This window comes from Armigeres subalbatus, chromosome 3 (assembly GCF_024139115.2).
Source record: "Armigeres subalbatus isolate Guangzhou_Male chromosome 3, GZ_Asu_2, whole genome shotgun sequence".
NCBI classification, from domain to species: Eukaryota; Metazoa; Arthropoda; class Insecta; order Diptera; family Culicidae; genus Armigeres; species Armigeres subalbatus.
In genome coordinates, this window is record NC_085141.1 from 224,179,598 (window position 1) to 224,197,650 (window position 18,053).

Here is an 18,053-nt window from a genome sequence, read left to right on the forward strand (position 1 = left end):
TATGTCGTTTTTCATTATGCGGGACGTTTTCTGAGGGGTATAAATTTCAGACGGGACATTATTTAAATGCTTCTTTATAAAACATTCAGATACTTCTTATTCAAGAATGTTACAAGAAACATTTAGATGAACTGTAACAAAATCTAAAACATTTTTTTGCGTTGAAGAAACAGGAATTATTCTTTGATGAGCTTTGATATAAAACTCCAGAGAAAAAAAATCAAAGGCATCTGATAGAACTTAAGCTTCAAAACCGCTATCAAAAAACTTAATCATGGCAGAAATCTCTCCTTAAGTGGAATTTGAAAAGCCGTATTTCTGCAGATTCTTCGATGTTTCCATTTTCAGACAAGTTCAGATATCCTTATGGATGGAGCCAAATAAAAATCTAATAGTCAACAAACATTCCATACAACGATGGAAGTCCGAGCATTACTTTAGGTTACAGTGACGATAACAATAACCGTAATGGTAGCGATAACAAAAGACGGTAACCAAAACATACCCGCATAATAATTGGGCCAATCCTAAAAAACATAACTTTTTCGATTTTAAAAATAGTTAGAGACTTAAAAAATATGGGTTCTTTGGGAAAGTTGACCTTAAGTAAGAGATAATAAAACGAAATATAATTTTTGACAGGAAAGGTCAATTCAAAGTTTTACAACGGCCTCCATTGCAAAACATGTCATCTTTTTTGTAAATCTTGCAGATGTGTCGTGCCATAAAACATAGAAACAATTTTTAAATCAATAAATATGTTTTATTTGTATTTTAATTATTATATTTAATTGGAAATTTTGAGCAGGACTAGATCTTTGATTTTCTCATACTCGAAGTATCGAGGAAAGTTCAACGGAATTTGCATTAACTTCCACCTGGTGATTCCAAATCTGTTGTTTCTTCTATAGAATACCCTTAGAAAATGTTCATAGCTGGGGGCCACAGAATCCATATCTTCAACAGTGAAGACGTAGCGTTTTTCAAGTGCAATGTACACACCTTTTAGTTTAGGCGATTCCAATAGTAGATTTTCCAAAGTCATTACTAGAGCCTCCGTTATATCATCGTCATAGATCACTGAAAGTATAAAAAATTGAGTATTTGTTGATGAGATTCAATCAAAAAGATATAATTCAATAATAAACGCTTGAAAAGCTTTGAGCCTATTCGTTATTTGAGGCAAAGATGTAGCCGATCATTCAGTGACAGTTTGAATCCTTAAAACAAACCATTCCAGAGACTCGATTTTAAAACCATGTATGGGGGACTTCTAGCGCATTTTTTGCTGCAACTTTGTAATAGTGTATTATCTTATCGTATCATTAAAAACAACCTATCCAAAATTATTTACACTTACATCTAACTCAAATGCAACGCATACCCGAAGTACTGTAGTGTAAATTGGCCTGAATAATAATTATACTGTCGAAATCTCTCCCTATGTCGATGGTTTGCTCAGTCCTACATACATTTTTGCTTTCTATATCTCGATAACCTCCCTATCTCGATATCTCGATTTGTTTTGGTTATATTTTGTTCTGAGTTCTCTGTCCCTGTTCAGTGATGAACTTGACCCCTCAGACTACATCCCTGGCCGACCCTCATTCTCGTTGCTCTCTGTTCCACTGTCCAGAAGAGGTTCTATTCTCTCGACCTTCACACCATCGTGGCGAATATGAAGGAAAAAACGAGAGATCGCCAATCATCATAGGAGTCAACGGTCATCGATGGTCATCACTGGAGATATGAGGGAGATCTCATCTCCGACGCTCTGCTAGGCGGTCGCTGTGGAGAACATCGCACAACCCGATGGTATATTCGACTGACCACCACTCTGATGTTCAACAAGTTAGTTCGATTGAGTCTACCGCCAAGGACAGTTGAGCATGGGAACTGCGCGCGCGATAGCTTTGGATAGCTTCTACGTAATTATAAGAACATAGTTTGTAGTTAATATATATATGTTGAAAGTAAAGTGTTTGGTGTTTTGCTCATGTTAAGTGTTTTAAATTAAGTGAAATACGAAAGACTTTGTGAAAGTGCTCCTGTCTCTCGATGTCTAGTGACGACAGCAAATTGGGGTTCCGTCAGCAGATAAGATCAGCATGAAGTTATGATTCTCCAGTTCAATCTTCGATGTTGGTGTGCTGTTTGAGACTATCGAAGACCGCACGGATACAGTACCCCTTCATTTTGGTCCTTCGAGCCGGATCCGTGGACCAAGGATTTCGGTGATTCGGACTGAAGACCATAGGACTTGGCGCCAAGGTGTCGCCATCGCTTTGACGGAACAATATCCAGAGAATATCAAAGCAATTCGCGCCATTGCTCAGGTGGAACAATTAAGCTCACGGTTAATTATCCTCGCGAACAACAGCACAATTGTTGCTGCAGTGCGCCAAATTGGTTGGCGATTGGATTGGCCGCGTGTAAGGATCGACGAGATAAGGGATCTCGGATCTAGGACTGCTAGTTGGAAGGGAACCCTGCAGCATATACTGACCAGCGAGGGACATTTTTTCCCAGGTAAATAATAAAGTGCAGTATATGTCTTGCCGAGGCGTGGATTGCAATCCACTAACACCACTATTTCGTTTTTCTTTGGTTGACCACGACGAGATCAAACGACGAGGTTTTCCCTATTGGACCACACTTCCTGTAAGGCACGGATTTGTCAGAAGCACCAGTTCACTGGTCACCCGCAGAACTGATCAGGACATCGGTTCATCGAAGCTACTAATAGGACCATTAATGGGCGGCTTTTCATTGGATTCCGTGAGGAGTGTCCTTAACGGCACTGTGGCATTTCGGAAGCCTACTCATTCGACATTGGACCTAAATTTTATCGCTATGGACTGTAGCATTATGGATGCGCGACAGATTTGAAGCATTCGTCATCCACCACTGCAGGAAGAGAAGGGACGAGGAAGAAGCCGCATTGATTTATGTTTTCCTGGGTGAGTGACATAAGGCAGTATATGTCTGCCGAAGCATTACACCTATTAAATGAGTATAATCCTCTTCGACTCGACTCATCTTTTGCCACGCATTCCCTATAAGCGTTACGCGTTTCGGCTGGTTTCCGTTTTGGAATCGCTGTTAGTTTGTCCAGGTAAACTTAACAGTATATGGCCTGCCGAGGCCCTCTCTCTGTTGATACTACACTATTGTGTTTTATACCTCTTCGCCTCGCTTCCATCTGCATTGATTGAGACGCTGTTGAGAAAGCCCGTTGTAAATTTGATTTTGGATTTTTGGTTGATCGCTGTGCTAGCCAGCTCGCCGGTTGGTTTCTTAAGGTAAGATAGTAAAGATAAGTAAAAGCTGGTATATGTCTAGCGAAGCTAGGCCCCACCGCAGAAAACTACATCCTCGCATTTCTTCTCTTATTACAACTCTACAACGAGACACGATGCCGAAAGCCACCACAACGGACAAGAAGGCACCGTCATTGAAGCGGCTCAAAACTCAACTCAAAGACGCACAATTTTCTTTAATGGACATCCAGCGTTTTATTGATGGTTTCGAGGACCAAGCCTTGTCCAGTGAAATCGAAGTTCGGCTGGATATGCTCGATGGTTTGTATGAGACTTTTAGTGAGACCCTCATCGACATCAAATCTCATGACGATTTCATTGAGGGGGACGAATCGTACGAAAAAGAACGGGTAGAATTCAGCGATCGTTACTACGCCGCAAAATCGTTTTTAATGGAGAAGCTCAAGCAACGTCAGGAACCATTGGACCAATCTCTCCGTCCGGAGAATACGACAATTCAAGGCGAGTTCGTCGACCATGTGCGTTTACCGCAAATTAAGCTGCAAACATTTACGGGGGATGTGGATGACTGGCTCAGTTTTCGAGATTTGTTCACATCTCTGATTCATTGGAGGAAGGATCTCCCGGAGGTAGAAAAACTGCATTATTTGAAAGGGTGTTTGCAGGGTGAGCCAAAAACACTCATCGACCCTCTTCAAATCACGAAGGCAAACTACCAGGTGGCATGGGACTTGCTATTAAGGCGATACAATAATAGTAAACAGTTAAAGAAACGCCAGGTTCAATCTCTTTTCAAACTGCCAACTTTGGCGAAGGAATCCGCCACCGAATTGCACACTCTCGTTGAGGGCTTCGAGAGAGTCGTGCAGACTTTGGACCAAATAGTGCAACCGGCCGATTATAAGGATTTGCTTCTAGTGAACATACTATCGGTACGCCTCGATCCAGTAACTCGCCGAGGCTGGGAGGAATACTCAGCCAACAAGGAACAAGATTCTGTAAAGGATATGCTAGAGTTTCTTCAGCGACGCACTCACGTTCTCGAATCATTGCCAACACGGTCGATCGAAACTAGGGGTGCCAGTCAACTACAGCAGAAGCCAAGACCAGCAGTGCTCAAGACGAGTTACAATACGGCGCAAACATCAGAGGGACGTTGTGCAGCCTGCTCTGGAATTCATTTGTTGCATTTGTGTTCAGTGTTTCAAAAGTTAACGGTCTCGGACAGAGAATCTTTGTTGCGGACGAGTTCATTGTGCAGAAACTGTCTCAAGGCTGGGCATTTAGCTAAGGATTGCCAATCGAAGTTTTCCTGTAAAATTGCAAAAACGACACCATACTCTACTCTGTTTCAAGTCTGGAAAGGACAATGCGAAAGTCTCTGTGTCAGCCAAACGAGACAATGCTTCTCGAACAGATTATCAAGCTACAGCAGGTTCGAACTCAAGTCAGACCAAGGAAGCATCTGAAACAGTGGTCGTTAGTGCAGCTCAGCAGTTCACGACACAAGTGTTATTAGCAACAGCTGTTATTGTTGTGGAGGATGATAGCGGGAATCGGTTGCCAGCACGTGCTCTGCTGGACTCGGGCTCAGAGAGCAACTTTATCTCTGAACGTTTAAGTCAGCGACTTCGGGTAGCGAGAAGCAAGGTGGATATCTCAATTTCCGGTATCGGTCAATCAGCGTCAAGAGTGAAGCAGCAAATTCTGGCAAAAGTTTGCTCTAGAATCTCTGAATTTTCAAAGAAAATGCGGTTCCTAGTTCTCCCGAAGGTTACGGTCAACCTACCATCGTCGCCCATAAAAACAACTGGATGGACCATTCCAGATGGCGTAATTTTAGCAGATCCGACGTTCGCAATGTCCAAGGGCGTGGATATGGTGCTTGGAATAGAACATTTTTTCGATTTTTTCGAGAGCGGACAGAGGTTCTCACTGGGAAATCATCTACCAACCCTGAACGAATCTGTTTTCGGTTGGGTAGTTTGCGGTGGTTGCGCCAACATGAAGTCATCTCCTCTTATTAGTTGCAACGCGTCAGCGCGAGAAGGGTTGGACGCCTTAGTCGCTCGATTTTGGTCCTGTGAAGAGGTTGATATGTCAGTTAGCAGTTACTCGCCGGAGGAAGCAAAATGCGAAGCTCTGTTCGTACGAACGGTTCATCGTGAGGCAGATGGACGATATTCGGTAACGCTACCAAAAATAGAAGACGGCATATCACGACTAGGCGAGCCAAGGGATATCGCTGTTAGACGACTTCTCGGCACAGAACGAAGGTTGGCAAGGGACCCCAACCTCCGAACACAATACAGCGCGTTCATGAAGGAGTATGAACAGCTAGGACATATTCGCAAGATTGATGATCCAGATTCAGTCAAACGGTGTTACTTGCCACATCAACCAGTGGTCAAGGCGGATAGCACCACCACCAAGGTACGTGTGGTGTTCGACGCGAGTTGCAAAACATCATCAGGCGTTTCACTGAACGATGTTCTGCTGTGTGGACCAATAATACAGCAGGATTTGCGATCACTGATTTTTCGATGTCGAGTAAAGCAAATTATGTTGGGACGTAGAAAAAATGTTTCGTCAGATTGGAGTCTGCCCGGAGGACAGGGCATTACAATGTGTCCTCTGGCGTCCGACAACTGCTGCAGAGATTTCAACGTTCGAACTTAACACTGTTACGTACGGAACCAAACCAGCTCCATTCTTGGCTACACGAACATTGAAGCAGCTGGCAATTGACGAGAAGGAACGGTTTCCATTTGCGGCAAAAGTTGTCTGCGAAGACGTCTACATGGACGATGTAATCACAGGAACGGACGATGTGGACTCAGCTATTGAACTGCGAAGCCAGATGGACAACATGATGTCCAGTTGTGGATTTCGGCTTAGGAAATGGGCATGCAACCGTGCGGAGGTTTTGCAGGATGTTTCGGAGGACAATTTAGCAATTCCAAGCGCTTGTGGAATAAACCTGGATCGAGATCCTTCAGTGAAGACACTTGGATTGATCTGGTTACCATCAACAGACGAGTTTATGCTGAAGTTAAATGTTACTCAGACGGATCCTGGAGAACAATTAACCAAGCGGAATGTTCTATCGAAGATTGCGTCAATTTTCGATCCACATGGGTGGTTTGGTGCTACAATAACAACGGCAAAAGTGATTATGCAGCAGTTATGGACACTCCCAGGCAACGACGGAAAACCGGTAGATTGGGACCAGAAAATACCATCGATGGTGGGTGAGAGTTGGAGAAAATTTGAGGAGCAGTTACCAGTTCTCTGTTCGGTTCGATTTGCAAGATGTGTCGTTGTTTCCAATGCAACATCCGTTGAATTGCACTGCTTTGCGGACGCATCCAATAAGGCATACGGCGGATGTGTTTATATTCGAAGCCAAAACGCAACGGGAGAAGTAATGGTTCGCCTTCTTAGCTCAAAGTCACGAGTGGCTCCACTCAAAATACAGACGATTCCGAGACTAGAGCTCTGTGGAGCACTCCTAGTCGCTCAGTTGTTCAAGGTTCTGCGGGAAGCGCTAAATATTTCAGCAGATGCATATTTTTGGTCCGATTCCACATGCGTACTGTGCTGGCTCGGATCGATTCCGTCGACTTGGAACGTGTTTGTAGCGAACAGAGTATCAAAAATTCAAGCCATTACTGAAGGGTTCCGATGGCAACATGTTCCTGGAATCCAAAACCCAGCTGATCTTGTATCAAGAGGAATTCTACCGCAGGACATCGTTGACAATCGATTCTGGTGGACGGGCCCGAATTGGCTGGAGTTGGGTCCAGAACACTGGCCGAATGCTGTGAATGTCCAACCTGACGAGAAAGTAAATACGGAGCGTCGTCGTGTGGTGATAGCAAATACGTCTTCTGCTATACAGGAATTCAACGAACTTTATTTTTATAAATTCTCTTCATACTCGGACCTGGTCCGTCGTACCGCCATTTGGTTGCGACTGATGAAGCTGCTTCGCACTCGTCGTGAAGATCGTACCTCTGGTTACCTCACCACTGCTGAACTAAAGGAGGCAGAAAACATCTTAATTCGCCGAGTTCAAAAGGAAACTTTTGCTGATGAGATGAAAGCGTTATCTGCAAAGAAAATGATACCTTTAAAATCACCATTGCGTTGGTTCAACCCATATTTAGACCAGGATGAAATACTTCGTGTCGGGGGACGGTTGAAACACTCGGACGAGTCTGAAGACACCAAACACCCTGCAGTTCTACCGGCACGCCATCAGTTCACCCGTTTAGTACTGCTCCACTACCATTTGCGTTTGTTGCACGCTGGACCACAGCTTTTGCTGAGCACTGTTCGTCTTCGTTTTTGGCCTTTAGGAGGAAGGAATGTGGCGAGACAAATCGTTCATCAGTGCCAAAGATGTTTCCGGGCTAAACCACATCCTGTCCAACAGTTCATGGGAGATTTACCAGCAGCCCGGGTCACGGTAGCCCGTCCTTTTTCAAAAACTGGCATAGATTATTTTGGACCTGTATACGTACGGCCAGGACCAAGGCGAGTAGCAGTAGCAGTAAAGGCATACGTTTGCCTTTTCGTGTGTCTATGCACCAAGGCAGTTCACCTCGAGCTCGTGACTGACCTGTCAAAAGAACGGTTTATTCAGGCACTAACACGATTCGTTTCACGCAGAGGACCTATTACTGAGCTCTGGTCCGACAATGGGACCAATTTTGTTGGGGCTCGCAATAAATTGCAAGAGCTCTTTATTTTGCTGCGAGACAAAAAGCACCAAGAGAAAATTACCACGGAATGCGTCAACCAGGATATTCTTTGGATGTTCAGCCCTCCAAGTGGGTCATATTTTGGAGGGTTATGGAAGGCGGCTGTACGCTCAGCAAAACACCATATTCTGCGTGTTGTAGGGAACGAACCCGTGTCCATTGAGGACATGATTACGCTGCTCGTTCAGGTAGAAGGCTGCCTTAATTCACGACCAATTATTGCAATGTCGGATGAACCGAATGACCTAAAACCTCTCACTCTGGCACGTTTCCTAGTTGAGTCGTCGCTGAAAGGCTTACCGGTAGAGGATTTATCCGATGTACCTGTGCAGCGGCTTAACCATTATCAACAGCTTCAACAAAAACAACAACTGTTTTGGCACCGGTGGAGGCGGAATACCTGTGTCAACTTCAAGGGCGTACTAAACGCTGGCGTTCACCGGTACAAATTGAAGTTGGTAAATTGGTAGTAGTTGTCGACGATAATTTGCCTCCAATGCGCTGGAAACTTGCGAGAATTATTGACGTTCACCCCGGCAATGATGGAGTGGTACGTGTAGTTACACTCAAAACTGCTACTAAATCAATCAAGCGTCCGGTCGAGAAAATCTGTTTGCTGCCACTCAACGATCTTGAAGAGCAAACAACAACAAGCGAACAATAGTTACCCCGCAACCCTTCCTTCCCATCCTTGTCGAAGAGGACCATTCTTTTATTTTCAGAAATACTGCTATTTCTGGGTGGGTGAGGATGTTCAGTGATGAACTTGACCCCTCAGACTACATCCCTGGCCGACCCTCATTCTCGTTGCTCTCTGTTCCACTGTCCAGAAGAGGTTCTATTCTCTCGACCTTCACACCATCGTGGCGAATATGAAGGAAGAAACGAGAGATCGCCAATCATCATAGGAGTCAACGGTCATCGATGGTCATCACTGGAGATATGAGGGAGATCTCATCTCCGACGCTCTGCTAGGCGGTCGCTGTGGAGAACATCGCACAACCCAATGGTATATTCGACTGACCACCACTCTGATGTTCAACAAGTTAGTTCGATTGAGTCTACCGCCAAGGACAGTTGAGCATGGGAACTGCGCGCGCGATAGCTTTGGATAGCTTCTACGTAATTCCAAGAACATAGTTTGTAGTTAATATATATATATATATATATGTTGAAAGTAAAATGTTTGGTGTTTTGCTCATGTTAAGTGTTTTAAATTAAGTGAAATACGAAAGACTTTGTGAAAGTGCTCTTGTCTCTTGATGTCTAGTGACGACAGCAAATTGGGGTTCCGTCAGCAGATAAGATCAGCATGAAGTTATGATTCTCCAGTTCAATCTTCGATGTTGGTGTGCTGTTTGAGACTATCGAAGACCGCACGGATACAGTACCCCTTCAGTCCCTATGTCGATATATTTATATTTCTAGGGTACTTTTTTGGACGATAACAAACAGAAATATGAGTTGACATTTATTTTGTTGTCGTTTTTCATACACTGAAAAAAAATCCATGGTAAAAACTACTATTTTGTAGACTACGCTCTGTTTTTAAAACTACCATGAAATTTCAGTAAATTTTACCATGGTTCCAGAGAAATTCACCACTGTTTTAGTTCATGTGACAACATTCCGCATGGGCCATAGTTGATTTTTACTGCGCGCATGGTAAAATCAAACGGGTTTCCCCTGTCATAAGACGAGTTTAAACAATCCCATTGGATTCCACCACTTAATTGTATCCTGACAGATACGTATTTCGACCTCAACAGTAAGGCCGTCTTCAGTGTCTTGTACTTGACTCGACTTACAAGACACTGAAGACGGCCTTACTGTTGAGGTCGAAATACGTATCTGTCAGGATACAATTAAGTGGTGGAATTCAATGGGATTGTTTAAACTCGTCTTATGACAGGTGAAAACATTCCACTAAAAAGCTCAAAATAATTTTCTTATCAAACGGGTTTGTTATCTGCTGAAAATCGTCGGTGCGTATTCTTAAAATAACCCTCGGAATGGTACTTTCGACTGCAATATTTTTTTGCGTGTAGCAACGAGTTTTTTTTTCGATCCAGTACCCATTTAAGTTTTCTTTCCATTCCTCGCTCGAGATCTGGAGACGCGACTGTATTTTCACTTTTCAAAATGATTGACGTCACCAACTGCTTCAATTTCGGGTTCGGCACCAGGTACTGCCGCATGAAGCCGAGCTGCAACAAGTGTGGCGAACCTTATCCGACTAACGAGTGCAACAAAGAGAGAGAAAGCCGATCCCAAGGGCGCTAACTGTGGTGACAAACATCGGGCCACCCCAAACAGCTATCCCAAGCGATCGGAGTTCCTGAAAAGCCGGAGAGAGGCTTCCACCAGGACCCGAAGAAGAACCGTGTCCCTGCAGTCAACGAGGTGAAATATCCGGCCATTATGGCTCCCCGACGAGCGATTCCAATCTGTTGCAACCGCACAAGCGACCTCCAGTGAATGGTCCTCCTGGATTCCATCGGCAGGCGGAGAACAAAAATGATTCACCGGAGCAATCTGCTCCGCTCTCCACCCCAGAGCAACTGATGCCGATCTTCGTACAGCTTGCCACTCGGCTGCGCGAATGTAAAACCCGTTTCGACCAGGTCTTCACCCTTGGAATGTTCATCATAGAAATGGGTGCTAAGGTGGGGCTGGTAAACTGGAATGCTTGCGCACATCCCGAGCAAAACCATCGAGCTGAAGGATTTCCTTGTGGAGAAGGAAATAGACGTGGCGTTCCTCACCGAAACATACCTAAAGCCGGAAGTTAACGTCAACATCTCGGATTTTCGCATCGTACGACTCGACCGACCGTCCAGAGGAGATGGTGTGGTCATTGCACTTCGATACAACATAAAATGTCGCCTGCGGGCAGGCTTCCAACTGAGTGTCATCGACGCCACGAGTTACTAGTTCTTTGGGCACAATCACGCTTATCGTGGCGTACTGCCCACCTCAAGCCAAAGCCGGTGATGGTTCATCGGCCGCCCTGCGGAGTGACATCGTCAAGCTAACCCGCATAATCATTCACCGTTCTTCGTACAGTTACAAATATAACATGGATATAGTTGATATCGTTACCAATTAACACTAAGTTCTTCGAACAATATATATTTATTATAAAACAATCACCTTGACCTGAATCGATGAGGTTTGCGGTCTACGAACCATAATCAATATAATATTGATTGAATACAGTCCTGTCTTCGAAAATCGTAGTCACGATGGTCAAAAAGTTATCAAACTACAGTTTCGGGAAATGAGACAGAACCTGAACAGTCACTTTTAAGTTTAATTTGATTTTAATTTGCGAATCAGGCCAAAGCCTAAAGCCCCAAACGCAATTCAGCGGAACGGCGACGGCTGTATTGTGTGGAGGCCTAAATCCTGATACTTACAAAGTTAGAATGATACTATTCTGTACTATTCAATGTACCAAATTATAAAAAAAAATCCAAAATTTTGTATAAGTAAGAGTCTGTTTCTAAATCCAGTTTCTGCTTTGAGTTGTCGGCTATGTCTTTAGTTTGAGGTATTGCTTACCATCTGCTGCTATCACATATTCCACATCTTTGAGTTGCTCTTTTAGAGTATCCGAGTAGTTTTCGTACTTCACTTTGAAATCAAGTTCAGTAACAACGATATTACAGTTGGGATTTTTCAAGCTAGAATTCCTATCAATGTTAGCCTTAATCAACTGTAAAAGTCCACCAACATTGATATCTAGTAAAAATTAAATATAAAAATATGAATATAAAATCATTCGATAAAACAAAGAGTTAAACGATCACCTACCTGTACAGATGACCTCGCGAGCATATAAACTGGATACTATGCTGGTTAAGCCAACTCCTGATCCTAGTTCCAATATCTTTCTATTCTTAAATTTCTTTTCGTTGTGTAGAATATAGTCTGCTAGCAAAAGAGCACCTCTCCAGATTTGCAATCCCACAAGATCAAGTTTGGTTGATTTGAGATGTTCTAAAATAAGTCTAGGCATAATTTTATTTTTAATTATCTAATTATCTTACCTATCTCAATTACGCCTTTTTTCTTACGCTCTACAATGAGATCACCATCTTTATCGGTTTCAATAGACGGTTTGTCTTCTAATTCGGCAAATATTTCATTCTTCTCGCTGGATATCAATGTTGGCACACGTTGCTGATGACCGTTGCTACGATCGTCCACATCGTTCAAACTATATCCATTGGGATCTAATTTATTATCCTCTTCATCTCCGCTAGAGCCATTCTGAACTTTATTTTTTTCGTTTTCTTTCGGAAAGACAAATGTAAATTTAGATATGCTTTCTGCAAAAAAAAAATCGGGTTATGTTACTCGTAAAAATTTGCCAAAAATACCCAAAAATAGCTCATACTTCCATCGGATGCGTTCGTCGTAGAGAAATCCGTTTCAGCATACAGCTCAGAACACACTTCAAAAGTTGCCATATGCTAAGATATTATTGAATAAAGCACTGAATCGTTAAAATTGATACGAGAAATTCTGAATCTGCCGTTTTTGAATTCTATCAATTCACAGTGAGGATCAAAATTGTAACCGGAAAAGAATAACGCGAGTTGGCAAGACGAGTGGGACTGTTTGTTTTCCCAACCTTTCCCAACCGCTTCTACAACAAGACTGAGATTACGAAGTTGAGAGAATGAACAGAACAAAAGAGCAAAGTAAAATTGTTTATAAATAAATTTATCTTTTTTACTCACACCATAAGCGGTTCAATACAACATAACTGCTGCTGTCTGAGCTGTATATCTTTTCAGATACAGTAGGTTGATAGTTATTAAACAAAATTCCATGCACACTTGCCACCGAAAGATTAGTAAATCGGCGCAATGTCAACTTTTATATCCAAATACAAATATCACTAAATCATGTACAGATAACAGATAAATAACTCGAATGTGTTCTAGGATACTAATTAAAATACATAGATAAAATAAGACATACATAGGTTTATCTTCTAAAGAATAGATTAGCTTAAAAGATGCATAAAACATATTCATAAACAGTTTCCCTATTCACATTACAATGTTATTAGTTGACGCTTATCCTATCGTGCTTGATTCAGATTAAGCAGTGAAATGAGTAATTCGATAAAGTTGAGCGCGGATTGAACGTCCCGAAAAAGCTGAACGCTCTTAATTTTTCAATTTCTCCACTATTGGTCCAGCTCATATAAGTATCTTATGCCTGTTTGATAATATCAAAACAACATGTTCTAAAGAGTGATTGCTTCGTAAATGTAAACGAATGTTTATTGCATGTGTTTGCTAATACGATATATCGATGCAACCTTTTCTCTGATTATGCTTCAAACGCTACAAACAAAACCCTTAGACACGCAAGCTATCTACGTATGTATGTAGCCGTATCGGTGAACATCTGACTCTGACACCTCAATTTAGTATCAACTATAAATAAAAAGCGTCGAGGAAATTCATTTGATACACTTTTACTTTTCACAGTCTGCACGTGATATTTTTTATAATATAAAGAAACACACATATAACCTGATGAGTCCTGGATTTAAGTAAATAAAAGTTACAATACAGACAATTATTTCACTGAACAAGATAATATTGTGGATGGCTACCAGTGAGAATAGATAGATATTATCTATTTCCATTGGATGGTTACTGTACATGTTTCTTTATAGATGCGATGTAAACAATGTTTTATCAATGAAAGCATGCACACTTGTTTTCTAGCACATGCGTAAAGCGTACGTCACTTACACATTAGTAAACATCTATAGAGTGCATGGTTTGCGTTAGCATTTTGAATCATAACATCAGTAGCGTAGCAAGATATATGGCAGCTCTTAAGTTTGGCTTTTTTTCTATGGCTGTGAACCATTCCACCGATTTAACTTTTAGTTCGATGATTACCTTCCAGGCGGGTGACAAGCTGTCAAATGTTTGTTGCCTCAAATAAAGCGAATGCCACTGGCACTAACACTACGCCGTAGTCTATGAAAAATAAATACTGTAGTGAGTGAGAATGTTCTGAAACGCACATATAACAACTGTTTCTGCTCAGCACAGAGTTTCTTCTACCAACATAATTATTTATCTGCACTAATAAAAATCCACACATTTTTATTGGCAAAAATCTAAAGAATTTTACAAATAAATTTTATGTGTGCGTTAATAATTTATTTATTTATTTATTATCAGACTAAGGCCGGAGTGGCCTGTGCTGCACATAAAGGTCTTCTCCATTCAGCTCGGTCCATGGCTGCACTTCGCCAACCACGCAGTCTGCGGAGGGTCCGCAAATCGTCCTCCACCTGATCGATCCACCTTGCCCGCTGTGCACCTCGCCTTCTTGTTCCCGTCGGATCGTTGTCGAGAGCCATTTTCACCGGATTACTGTCCGACATTCTGGCTACGTGCCCGGCCCACCGCAGTCTTCCGATTTTCGCGGTGTGAACGATGGATGGTTCTCCCAACAGCTGATGCAACTCGTGGTTCATTCGCCTCCTCCACGTACCGTCCGCCATCTGCACCCCACCATAGATGGTACGCAACACTTTCCTTTCAAAAACTCCCAGTGCGCGTTGGTCCTCCACGAGCATCGTCCAGGTCTCGTGTCCGTAGAGAACTACCGGTCTTATAAGCGTTTTGTAGATAGTCAGTTGGTACGGCGGCGAACTCTATTCGATCGGAGCGTCTTACGGAGTCCAAAGTACGTACGATTTCCAGCCACTATGCGCCCCGAATTTCTCTGCTGGTATCGTTATCGGCGGTCACCAGTGAGCCCAAGTACACGAATTCTTCAACCACCTCGATTTCGTCACCACCGATAGAAACTCGTGGTGGGTGGCTTACATTGACCTCTCTTGAGCCTCTTCCTATCATGTACTTCGTCTTCGACGTGTTGATGACTAGTCCAATCCGTTTAGCTTCGCTTTTCAGTCTCGTGTAGGCTTCCTCCATCCTCTCAAAGTTACGTGCCATGATATCAATGTCGTCGGCGAAACCAAATAACTGGACGGACTTCGTGAAAATCGTACCACTCGTGTCAATCTCTGCCCTTCGTATTACTCCCTCCAAAGCGATGTTGAATAGCAGACACTAGAGACCATCACCTTGCCGTAACCCTCTACGCGTTTCGAAGGGACTCTAGAATGCCCCTGAAACTCGAACTACGCACATCACCCGATCCATCGTCGCTTTGATCAACCTTGTCAGTTTATCCGGAAATCCGTGTTCGTGCATTAGCTGCCATAGCTGGTCCCGATCGATTGTATCATATGCGGCTTTGAAGTCGATAAATAGATGATGTGTGGGCACGTTGTATTCGCGGCATTTCTGCAATACCTGACGTATGGCGAACACCTGGTCTGTGGTAGAGCGTTCACCCATAAATCCCGCATGGTATTGCTTTTCTCACTGAAGAATAGACTACCGTGCAAATTTGTTGAAGCACCAAAACAAATGCTCACACGTTCAATTGTATAGAAATTAGCGAAAGCACAATCCAAAACATCATTCTTGCACCTTTTTTCACATCCCAAAAAGCTCTTTCTTGCAGTGGAGACGTAATCCATATATGGAGAAACTGGTGGGAACATATTTTGGTGGGACAATATTTTTTGCATGGGAGTCGAACACGGCGCAAAATTTGCCATACTGCCCAACGAACTCTCTTGCAATTGGTGTTAGTCGGCGGCATCAAATGTGGGAAAGTACCTTGTAGGCGGCGTTCAGCAATGTGATTGCGCGGTAGTTGCTACAATCCAGCTTACCGCCCTTTTTGTACATGGGACACACGACACCTTCCATCCACTCCTGCGGCAGAACCTCATCCTCCCAAACCTTGGTAATCACCCAGTGCAGCGCTCTAGCCAGTGCCTCACCACCGTGTTTAAACAGCTCTCCTGGTAGTTGGTCAACTCCAGGGGCTTTATTGTTTTTCAGCCGGCCGATCTCCTCCTGGATTTCCTGGAGATTCGGAGCCGGAAATCGCATGTCCTGCGCGCGTGCTCCTTGGTTCATTACCATACCGTCACCGTTGTCTGCCATATCGCCATTCAGGTGCTCTTCGTAGTGCATTTTACTGTTTTTCTTTAGCAAGTTGTTCCAAGGAGGAGTCCTTCCAGGTGCTTCCTGGAATCCCTCAGAAGGTTGCTTGAGTGATTATTCAGTATTTTCTTTAAGTTGTTCCGCCAGAAAATCTCCCGCAAGTTTCTATTTTCTGTCATTCATTTTAACATGATTTGCTTTGGAAATTCATCATAGGATCCCTGGAAGATTTCTCCGGGAGTTCCCAAGCAATCTTTAAGTTAAGAATTTTTAGCAGTTGTCCCAGAATCTATGGGATTTTTTTATTGGAACTGCCCTATAATTTCTTTTGTGATTTAATTTGAAAACTTAGTAAGTTTTCCCAAGAAAATTCTTTTGAATTCTTTCGTTGTTGTTACAAAATTGTTTGTCCGGGACATTCTTCAGAGAAAAAAAAATGTGGAAGCATTCTTGCAGGAAACTGGTGGGAATTGCAGGAGGAATTTCTTTGACTGCAAGTGGTACAAATCCTCGAAATAAATTTCCAGGAGAAAGGAAGTCCAGAAGGAATAATGTTGAAAAGAAAAAAGTTTGATGACGGGTCTCCAGCTAGCCGTACGAGCAAAGCGTAGAATTGCCCTCCGGATTCCCGATTCTGTTGTTTTCAAATGGGCTCCTTAAGCATAGTCAGCCCCATGCTAAGAGCTCAAGTTTAGCGTAGCCAACACCAACACCAACGCCGAGCAACGTACGTCAAATCTAAAAAAGCTTAACATCATAAAACATCCAAATTCCGCTTTCTTCAATATTCAACTTTAATCGGGAATATTAATTAAATATGACTAATGAGTTTAATTGATTCAAAACTTATCCACACGATCAATTTTAATTTTACTTACATGGAGAACAACAATTTGTCTTTTATTTCACCGTAAAAAGCTTGAGCAGAATTTAAAAATAAATCCTGCTCTTTTATTGTTGTGGATATTTTCAATTATCAAGCTACAATCATTGGTATTGTTGACGATTGTTGACATCTCATGCAACTGACAGCGGTCTATCTGCACACTGTGCCCGGGACATGGTGGCTATTTTTAGGCTAAGGGAGTTAGATAGGGATGTCTATAGCCTGAGCATAGTTGTCACAGAAAATGCATCCAGCTTTTTACGCTAGCCATAAATCAACTATGGTAATAAAGTTTTGACACTAGCTGTGTACAATGCTTATGGCACAATTATTGTTGCTTAGGTTACATTCTGAACTGTTTACGAGGCAATTTTTTTCTCTGTTTATTTGTAAATGCATCCCAAGCAGAACCTAACAAGCTGCCCTAAATTAATTACCTAATTGTTTTACATGCATTTATATATTTTTTTGTCATTTTAGGTCTACTACTTATATTATCTTACTGACCGGGTATATAAGTCGGAAGGTCAAGTATTTGGGATCCGTAAGTCGTTTGGAGCTGACTTGTCTTACGTTTTAGGCTGAAAACTCGGCTGAAAACACGTTTATTGAATGGGAACTGTTTAACGGATAGATATCCATTCATGGTGTTCGTTCATACCTTTCTAAGCAACGGGCAATAAAGTAAACTGGTCCTCAGAGCTTATTATAATTATTAATTATGGTCTATGGCGCATCTTTTCACTATCAGCTCCTGCAAAGCAACAGCTTCCAAATAATGTTCAAGTTCAGAATGAACAGGGGAACTGTATAACTCCAATCTACTAAGTGAAGCGGAAAACGATACGCTGTCTGTATCAATATGATTATCTGGAGATGAAATGTAGGACACCTAGGATCAGGGATCGTTAGAAAAGCTGAAGAGAGGTAGTGGAGTTCGTCAAAAGACACGTGTATGTATTGCATGCAAAAAACCTAATTACTACCTAACGGTACAATTGGAGCTAGTAAGATGTTCGCAATCAAACTAACAAAGAGACGATTCGTT

At 42.5% G+C, this 18,053-nt stretch overlaps 1 protein-coding gene across 1 annotated transcript; it reads right to left on the reverse strand.

Moving 5' to 3' along the window:
- Window positions 1-741: 741 nt before the first annotated feature.
- Window positions 742-12,931, reverse strand: LOC134220284 (methyltransferase-like protein 22). The gene is made up of 5 exons (XM_062699297.1): window positions 12,450-12,931; window positions 12,100-12,381; window positions 11,864-12,049; window positions 11,612-11,791; window positions 742-1,080 (listed from the first exon to the last, which is right to left on the reverse strand). The coding sequence occupies exons 1-5, from the start codon at window positions 12,520-12,522 to the stop codon at window positions 788-790; spliced, it is 1,014 nt and encodes a 337-aa protein (XP_062555281.1). The 5' UTR covers window positions 12,523-12,931; the 3' UTR covers window positions 742-787.
- Between the last annotated feature and the right edge of the window lie 5,122 nt (window positions 12,932-18,053).

What these genes read in the sequence shown, in the direction of transcription:
- LOC134220284 (XM_062699297.1), bottom strand. Translation starts at nt 12,522, where the DNA reads ATGGCAACTTTTGAAGTGTGTTCTGAGCTGTATGCTGAAACGGATTTC. An exon ending in AAAAGGCGTAATTGAGATAG is followed by an intron (nt 12,050 to 12,099) that starts GTAAGATAATTA and finishes GACTTATTTTAG; the next exon opens with AACATCTCAAATCAACCAAA. An exon ending in TCGCGAGGTCATCTGTACAG is followed by an intron (nt 11,792 to 11,863) that starts GTAGGTGATCGT and finishes AATTTTTACTAG; the next exon opens with ATATCAATGTTGGTGGACTT.